We start from the raw sequence: 9,901 nt of genomic DNA on the forward strand, positions 1-9,901 counted from the left end.
GCAACAGCTGACCAGCACCGACTGTCCAGCACTCACTAGTGAGATGACCCCAGTACCTCAGTTCAAAATGCAGAAATCACCGGTCTTCTGTGTCCTTCACGCTGGGAGCTGGAGACTGCAGCTGTTCCTATTTGGCCATCTTGCTCCGACCTCCTACAAGAAGTATTGAGCCGAAACAAAGATGAGACTCATTTCCTGTTCATCAAGGAACTCAAAAGTCTAGGGAGGCAACCCTGGTTGTAAAATACTATAAAACAAAATGACAAATGAGTTGAGAAGATATTTGAAGATTTTTGAGGCAGGATGGGAGGGCAAGAGGTGGAAGAGTCAGGTAAGCCTTCTGAAAAAGAGTTGATGACTGAGGTGAGCCTTGTGGGAATTACGGGATTTTGCCAAGTGGACCGTTCTATGTATGTGCTAAAGCCTGAAGGCCTGAGAGAACCTTCCTGAGCTCACAATGGAAGATGCAATTCAGTATGGCTGGAATCTAGGCCACATAGAGGGTGGGAGAGTAGAGATGAGGCAAGCAGTAAGAAAGTTCCCAAGAAATCTATTTCAAAAGAAAATGAAGCCAGGAGAGGTAGCTCTCACCTGTAATCCTAGCTACTCTGGAGACTGAGATGTAGGATCACTTATGCCTGGAAGTTTGAGGTTACAGTGAGATGTGATTGCACCAGTGCACTCCAGCCTGGGTGACAGTGTGTGTGCGTGCATGTGTGTGTGTATTTATACCCACATATACACACACACATATAAGATAAAATAGAAAAGAAAATGAACCTACTATGGTGGCTTTCCAATAGACATGTTGTTTTCATTTAGCTCTAGATATATAATAAGGTTCTTACAACATGATTCTGCATGTTCATATCCTAGCAGAATTGTACTTAGCGGATCTTATTCAGCTAAGTAAATGTTATAGTAGGTTTGTTGGATTCAGGGCACCTTTTACCTGAAAAGCTTACTTGCTCTAGAGAACTTAACAATCAAGTAGGGAAAGACTGTGTTTGCATACTACACTGTTCTCAGAGTGTGAAACACAAATCTGTAAATGATTTTGCTTGTTTTAAATGTCACACTTTTTTTTTTTTTTTTTTTTGAGACGGAGTCTCGCTCTGTCGCCCGGGCTGGAGTGCAGTGGCCGGACCTCAGCTCACTGCAAGCTCCGCCTCCCAGGTTCACGCCATTCTCCTGCCTCAGCCTCCTGAGTAGCTGGGACTACAGGCGCCCACCACCTCGCCCGGCTAGTTTTTTTTTGTATTTTTTAGTAGAGACGGGTTTCACCGTGTTAGCCAGGATGGTCTCGATCTCCTGACCTCGTGATCCGCCTGTCTCGGCCTCCCAAAGTGCTGGGATTACAGGCTTGAGCCACCGCGCCCAGCCTAAATGTCACACTATTGATCTCTAGAATTAATATTGTGTCTGAAGAAAGGAAAAAAATCTAAATAAATAAATAATTGAAATATCAAGAAGAGAAGGAATCGGAACTTTAGCGTTTTCCATTCTCATCGTCTGTAATGCCAATAGAGACTAATAATAAACTGCATCCTTAGAATATTGCCTACAATTTGTAATCTTTTCCCTTCTTATATAACTAATTTGGGAAATCTTTTTAAAAGTGAATAATTGTCTATTTGATAAAATCGTAATTTCTTTAGCCCTTGATTTTTATTTTCTTTTTTTGTTTTATAATATAGTGTTCATAATCTGGATTATGTTGCTATACAAAGGATTTACTGGTCCTTTCTAATTCATGATCTTGTATATGGTTTTATGTCAGTTTACTTACCTTTTAGGTCTCCAGCTGGGCCTACGAATTAAACTGACATAACAACAGATTAGCAGAACAAAAACATACAAGAGATATAAAGACCGTTGGCTGCAATTTGTTTGGTTGCCCAGAAGCTAAGAAAGGTGGCCATGAAGAGAAATTTAGTCTCAATAATTTGAAGTATCAATTCCTGGGTTGCTCCCGCCATCTGTTGTCATTTCCTCTGGGTACGGACTATTAGATTGAAACTCTCTGAGATCTTGGTTTTTAACTGGAATTGGATTTTTTTTGCTTCGTAAATACATAGCATACAAGATTTCTTTTTCTTTTAGTCCTGCGTTAGATACTCCTCGGTTAACTCCATAACTCTGGGAGTTGAAAGAATCATTTTCATTCATCAGTTAGGTATTCTGAGCCAAAGTATCTGTTATTGTTATTACATTATAAATGATAAACAAGTGATAGAATTTTTTCTAAGACAGTGTGTCTAACTTTAGCCATTCATGTATCATCTTCAGATTGGTCATATCCATGTACCATTTGTTCTTTTTTATTTAAAATGTGTATATTTACTGATTTACTATACATTTGCATTTTCTCCCTTGCTGAATTTGATACCTCCTCTGTGCTTCTAAAATACCCAGTGTTCACTTGTATCAACATTGTTAAAGTACCTCTCCACTAGTATATGATCTCCATTTGCCAAACATAATGCAAATAGTCACTATAAATATAGCTGTGATCAAAAGTAATATATTCCTTACCTTCATCAACTGCCTTGTGGGAGAAAGAAAAAAACTTCAAACCTGTAATATATTTACTATTTCACTGCAGCTTTATTATTTAATCCTACTCAATACTAATTATTTAATAACTATACCACAAATTGTGATAAGCAGTTTGGAGAAAGCACACAGTGCTTATGAAACAATTTAAGAGATGGACACAATTTAGACTGGGAAAGTGGGTGGAATCATTGCTAAGAAAGTGATGGGTATCATTGTATTTTAGTTTTTCACTCATCTGACACATAATAAATAAGGCACGGTTTAGTGAGTAAACTCTAGGTAGATGAATGAGTTATTTCACAACAATTTTAGCACATAAAATTATATTCACTTCCTTCTTTTAGTATTCTAGTTAAGAATGTTGGATTATTCATAACCTTAAGAGGTTTGTTTTTTTTTGTTGGGGGGGTAGGAGATTTTCCTGTTTTACTGCATTAGTTCATATTTACTACTCATAATGTTAAAAGGGTTTTTTGGTGGGAGATTTTCCTGTTTTGCTACATTAGTACATATTTATTCTACACAGAAGTTTTTCTGTAAAATTAACAAATATTACACTTATATAAGCCCGTTTGTTCTCAAATAATACTACGTTAATCACTCCCCCACACATATGTTGGAAAATATTATTTTCACAAAAGAAGCATGCCATTTTTAAATTGAGATTTTCTTCTTGTTTGTATTGAAAGAGAATTAAGTGAATTAATTGCTCCACTTGTAGTCCATTGTGACATTTTTTTTCTTCCCTATAATAAATTGATAACTGGCACTGAAATGATGAAATCTAGGCCAGTGAGCATGAGCCAGCTGTCAGCTAACTGAGTTTATAAAAGAGATGAGATCACTAAAAACCAGGGGAACCAGCTGGGGGAAAATGGGGCATGTAATTAGGAGGTGACATGATTCCTCACCCTTCTTCCAGAAGGTAAGAAAAGGATTTAAGGAAGAGAAAAGATGATTCTATTTGATCTGTCAACACTGCTTATTAAAAAATACTACATGTTATAGTATTTTACCCTGCATGTTAATCTTAGAGAAAAGTAATACTGGTTTTCCAAAGTGACGTAATTTCTCTACCGATTGGGTACTTACGTACATCTACAGTGTGTTAGGGAAACTTCTGTAGATTTTAGTATTTCATGAAATGATCTGTATTTATCCTATTAATTGATTAAGGGACTTGTGAAGAAAGTAGATAATTTGTGGTATATTGATGCAGGCCAACCGTCTTAAGCTGTTTAGTGTTGTTATATGGGAATACCTGAGGCTGGGTAATTTATAAAGAGGCTTATTTGGCTCACAGTTCTGCAGGCTGTACAGGAAGCACAGTGCCAGCATCTGCTTCACCTTTGGTGAGGGCCTCAGGCTGCTTCCACTCATGGCAGAAGATATAGGGTAGCTGGCATGTGTATAAAGATCACATGGAGAGAGAGGAAGCAAGAGAGAGATGGGGGAGGTTTCAGGCTTTTTTTAATAACCAGTCTTGGAGGAACTAATGCAGCAAGAACCTATTCACTATAGCAAGAATGGTACCAAGCCATACGTGAGGGATCTGCGCCCACGACTCAAACCGCTCCCATAGTTCCCACTTCCAACACTGGGGACCAGATTTCAACATGATGTTTGGAGGGGACAAATATACAAACCTGTAGCACCAACTCTGTTACCCCAGGCCACTTAACCTCTCTAAGCCTTCATAGACATAAGAGGAGAATAGTGGTACCTACCTGAGAGAACTATAAAGTATAACATTTCATCAAAGATCAAAGAGATAAAGTGCTTTTGTTAAATGGGAAGAAGATGCTATATTAATGCAACATTGTATTACTGTTGTTTGTTGTTGTTTTGTTGGCTTTTAGGTTGTTTAACTTATTAGCTGTGGATTTGGGTATATCAATTAACACTCTATTAGAAAACCTGTTTTGTAGCAGACAATGTATCTCTAGGATTTAGTTTTAAATTTAGCACCACCTTTTCCCTGTTGAGATGAATAACTGCTGTGTTATCTGTAGATCTTAGAATGCTTTAGCCTTATGTAGATTCCGAGGTGTTTAATATTGCCATATTTAAGATACAATAAAATTAAAAGAGCCACTTAAGTTTGGAGATGGGATTTCCACAAGGCACAAAGCAAATGTCCAAAATGAACAAAAGTCTTTTGGTTATGGTTTAGTTCAAAATTTGACACCCACCCCCTTTACAATAGTTTTATAATGCTGAATATTTTGCACCCAGGACACCAGAATTTTTATTGTTATTGAACGAAATATCAGTGAAATACTGAATTCTATTCTTTTTCTACAGTGCCTCCAAAGCCATTACACCTGCAGAATTCACCTTCGTCCAATATACACCAAACCCCCAGGCATAAAGCTTTACCTAGTGCAAAACCAAGGATGGAGGAAATTAAACCTGCCCCTGCTTCTTGTGTCTCAAAAGAAAAACCCAGTAAGGTATCAGATCTCATCAGTCGCTTTGAAGGAGGCAGGTAAGAGCTAATTTACAATGGGAGAAGGCAGGGGAAGAAGAAAGCTGATTTTCGAAAAAATGATAGTCATAGTCATAGATTTTCTAAATAAAAAGCATAGTATCTTATTCCATTAGGTTTGATAGGCCTTTAGAAAGGGTGAATTTTTAAAACAAATGACTTAGTCTTACCCTAATGTGAACTGTCATGTGCTATGTATTAGCTAGATGCAGCACTGTAGACCACCAGCTTTTTCATGAAATTGTGTGCTTGGTATCTGTGTGGTTTCTCTTGTTTCCTCTGTATCTGTGTGTGTCATTCTCTACGTATTACTCCTTGTGGCTCATTCTGTGGGGCGCTGGATATCTGGGTTGGAAAGGCTGAGCGGATGCCTCCATTTCTTCGTTTCTCACTTTGTGTGTTTTTGAATGTGACCCCCGCGGGCTTGTCTCCTCCCTGGGGCCGTCTCTTCTTTCCATCCCATTTTCCATTCCATTTTATTTGTGGTATTCTATTGTGGGTATTCTATACCCGTTCAGTCCCTGTTTCCCCTCTCCATATACTCCATCATATGCTAGGTTTTGCAAAGAGATAATATTACCAATGGCAAAATGTATGCTAAATTTCAGTTTTGTATTTATTAAATATAATTTATATTCTTAATCCCAATGTTTGAAAAGGTAGGTGAAATATTATATTTCATTTAAAGATAAATGAAACCCACATAAGTTGCTTTTCTCCTTATAAAAATCTCAATTGTTTATTTTTTCTTAGTCTTTTGATAAAAAGGAATTTTGTCACTGACTTAAATATAATTTTAAACAATTTTATGAGTAGGATTTTGTTATCTGTCACCAAAATCTATGTATAACTAAACAGAACGTGTACAACTTCACTTTCATCCTTGAAACTAAATATTTTCATTCATTCCAGTGTAATATTTGGGACTTATTTCCCATTAGGGTGATTTTATTATTTATTTGTGGGATTTACTGTTATTTATGTAATGAAATCATAGCTTGGAAATAGTTTGAGTATCTTCTGGGAATTGTGACCAAGCACAAAACCTGCAGTGCCCCTCATTTTTTAAATGGGTCTAACAGATGTGTTCTTCCTATCAATTTCCTGTGACAACTCAGAACCCCTTTCTATTTTACAAAGTTACAAGTTCTGGAGAAAATTAACTTAGAAGCCTGTCTTCAATTTTCATTCCTGATAAATTTTAGGAACTTTGGTCATAAATATTTCAACTTCAGCATCTCTTCCTCTGAAGTAGGATTTATAGGACCTTTGCTATCTTGAATTACAGTGATCTTTACTAGAATGGTTTAATTCCATTTAAAACATTTTTTTGCTGCTCAGGGTAAGTTGACTTAATAACAACAGAGTGACCCCTCGTGTTTGCAGATTCCAGGGGCCATGCCCAGTGACTGCATAATAGGAGGGCCTGGAGCCCTGATCCCTGTCATAAGGCATGTCAGAGCCTGCATCCCTAGGTTTCAGGGATAACTCTCTGAAACCTGGAAAGCGTCAGTATTCCAAAGGCTGCGTCCTCCATTTTGGTTAACCCACTCTGCATTGTTTTAGATTCCTCTACATGTGAAATGTTTGTACTTTTAATCATTCAAGCTTCACAAATTCAATCCTGTTTTGATGCAGAGGTTGAAGGTTTAATTCATCTAAGGAAAAATGTGCTATAATTTATGATTTTTTTTAAGCAAATTTATTCTGAGTGCAAATTGGGTATAGTGTATTTTGGCAGGTCTGGTGAAGAAATATTATTTGTGGTAGAGTCCACTGCCAATACAAAAAACAATGATATGTTCTCAGTGAGGTATTACCACTACAGACTGGCCCCAGAAGTGTTTGAGTGGGTTAATACTGCATTGGATCTATAGGACTTCAGTAGGAGATTTGTATTTACTGTTGAGTGATGTCCTTGCCCTTGCAAGGGTTGTTTTCAGTTTTAACCTTTCTTATGAGAGCTTAGACTAGCTTTGTGAAATAGAGGGAGGCACTGAGTTGTTACAGGAAATTGATAGGAAGAACCAACAACTGTTAGAGTGGAGTCTGGTCAGAATGGTCATAGCATACTGTTGTTAAGACCTTACCCGGCTGGGTGCGGTGGTTCATGCCTATATTCCCAGCACTTTGGGAGGCCACAGTGATTGGATTGTCTGAGCTCAGGAGTTCGAGATCAGCCTGGGTAACGTGGCAAAACCCTATCTCTACAAAAAATACAAAAATTAGCCAGGCATGGTGGTGCATGCTTGTGGTCCCAGCTACTTGGGAGGCTGATGTGAAAGGATTGCTTGAGTCAAGGCTGCAGTGAGCCGAGATTGTGCCACTGCACTCCAGCCTGGGCGATGGAGTGGGACCCTGCCTTAAAAAAAAAAAAAATCCCAAGTAACACTACTTTGTTAAGATGAGAGATTTGGAGCAAGTAGATTTTCTTTAATTTTTACTGTGGTTTCCTTCTTTCTTTCTCCTATTCCTCCTTCTTTCTCCCTTTCAGAGTAAGAGAGAATACTCTTTTTAACCTAGGAAAGACTTTAAGATTTTAGAAATAAGATTATGTTTCTACAGACCTGAACACTGGTGTTTTTTGTTTTTGTTTTTGTTTTTGTTTTTGTTTTGAGATGGAGTTTCGCTCTTGTTGCCCAGGCTGGAGTGCAATCGCACAATCTCAGCTCCACCTCCCAGGTTCAAGCAATTCTCCTGCCTCACCCTCCCAAGTAGCTGGGATGACAGCCATGCACCACCACACCTGGCTAATTTTGTATTTTTAGTAGAGACAAGGTTTCTCCATGTTGAGGCTGGTCTCGAACTCCTGACCTCAGGTGATCCGCCCGCCTCATCCTCCCAAAGTCCTGGGATTATAGGCATAAGCCACTGCGCCTGGCTGGAACGTTGGTTTTTCCCATGGACACTCCAGGGTCAACTGTTTTCCCCTTATGGTTTGGCATCCACAAAGCAGCAGGAATCTTCCAAGTACTGGTTCAACTACTGTTTTTACTAACTTCTTACCCACCTAATCCTTCCCAGTCTCCTTCTCTCCCTCCCCACTCATAACCTTGATGTCACTTACTATGGAACATTTGCAGCTCTCATTCAAAGCCATTCTTTTTTTTTTTTTTTTTTTGAGACCGAGTCTCGCTCTGTCGCCCAGGCTGAAGTGCAGTGGCGCGATCTCGGCTCACTGCAAGCTCCGCCTCCCGGGTTTACGCCATTCTCCTGCCTCAGCCTCCCGAGTAGCTGGGACTACAGGCACCTGCCATCTCGCCCGGCTAGTTTTTTGTATTTTTTTAGTAGAGACGGGGTTTCACCGTGTAGACCAGGATGGTCTCGATCTCCTGACCTCGTGATCCACCCGTCTCAGCCTCCCAAAGTGCTGGGATTACAGGCTTGAGCCACCGCGCCCGGCCTCAAAGCCATTCTTTAGACAAGACCTGAACATGCTTAAATTTGTTTCAGAGGATCTGTTGAGGATCTTTTCACCAGGGAATCCAGAGACTGATGTGGGCAGGAGAAGGAGGACAGTTTGATTCAAATCTCTAAAGACTGCTTGGGAAATTATACAGGCCAAAGGTGTCCTCTTCGAGGGGGCAAATCTCAATTGAAGAGTGTATAGCATTTATTTATATTGCCCACCTCCAACTTTTATATATATGACATTTTCTCCCACTCAATTTATCCTTTCTTTCCTCTGGTGTTTGACTTTACCTGTATCTTTTTTCCTCCTTCGTCACTTTCTTGCTGTCTACTTTTATTCCCTGTTTCATTCTCTAGTCCAGGTCAGCAGTGACCGGGAAGGGTGAAGTGAGAGCGAAGGTGACACATCTCAGCATTGTCCTTGGAACTGGGCTGCTTGCTCTTTCCTTCCCCACCTCCCTTTATCCTGTTACCTGTACTGGGGAAGATAATCAACCCTAGACTTTCTTCCCACATTTTGCCTGCAGCCTATTCACCTGATGCTCATTCTGTCCTTCTGCTGCAGTACATCATAACTTGGGGTGAAGACCATGAGATATAGAGTTGGATTCATGGTTTGACTTCTGGCTTTTCTGCTCGTTACATTGTGACATTGGCCACCTTAATTTTCTAAGCCTAGATTTCTCTATGGGATCCCTGTCTTTGCAATTATTGTGAGGAGGAAACAAGGTAATTATTGTAAGGGGCTTCTTGTAGTTTGTGGTTCTTAGTAAGCACTTAATAAATGTTTCTGGCTGTTATTATTGTCACAATTATCATCATTATCATGGTTATTCAAAGCTCATCAAATATTTTTTGAGTACTTCCCGTGTCAAGCACCATGCTAAGAGGTAGGAATAAAGCAGAGAGGAAATCTACACCCTCGCCGAGTTTTAGTTCCTTTATTTCTTCTTGTTTAGGTCACAGGAATCTTACAAAGAGTATAGCCCAAAGTTTTTTGTTCCATTCCCCACTCTACTCCCAGAATCCTAGATTAAAATCTGTACAAATATTTCCACAGGAATATTGTTATATATTGGGAGTAAGTTTCATTCTCCTATTAGGACTACTATTATGTCAAGCAGTAATAAGGACTTTAAAAAAAAATAAAATAAGATGTGGAGTTAGTGATGGAGAGTGCTGTTATGATAGATGAATCTAGGAAAACCTCTTTGGAGAGGTGATACCTGAGCAGAAACCTGAATGACGAGAAGAAATACCAGCGTTTTGGGGGAGATTGTCCTAAGCAGAGAACAGCAACTGCAAAGACCCAAAGACACATACACTTGGTTATTAAGAATGGGGAGCAGTTGGCCGGGCGCGGTGGCTCAAGCCTGTAATCCCAGCACTTTGGGAGGCCGAGACGGGTGGATCATGACGTCAGGAGTTTGAGACCATCCTGGC

The 9,901-nt window shown here is 39.4% G+C and overlaps 1 protein-coding gene across 1 annotated transcript in view; it reads left to right on the forward strand.

Moving 5' to 3' along the window:
* Positions 1-9,901, forward strand: part of FGD4 (FYVE, RhoGEF and PH domain containing 4) — a 276,256-nt gene that overhangs the window by 198,047 nt on the left and 68,308 nt on the right. The window contains exons 3-4 of the mRNA XM_011955160.1: positions 4,864-5,047; positions 6,253-6,298. Coding sequence (XP_011810550.1) covers positions 4,864-5,047; positions 6,253-6,298 — 230 coding nt within the window. The remainder of the gene's footprint in view (positions 1-4,863; positions 5,048-6,252; positions 6,299-9,901) is intronic.

This window comes from Colobus angolensis, unplaced genomic scaffold, assembly GCF_000951035.1.
Source record: "Colobus angolensis palliatus isolate OR3802 unplaced genomic scaffold, Cang.pa_1.0 Scaffold397, whole genome shotgun sequence".
Taxonomy (NCBI): domain Eukaryota; kingdom Metazoa; phylum Chordata; class Mammalia; order Primates; family Cercopithecidae; genus Colobus; species Colobus angolensis.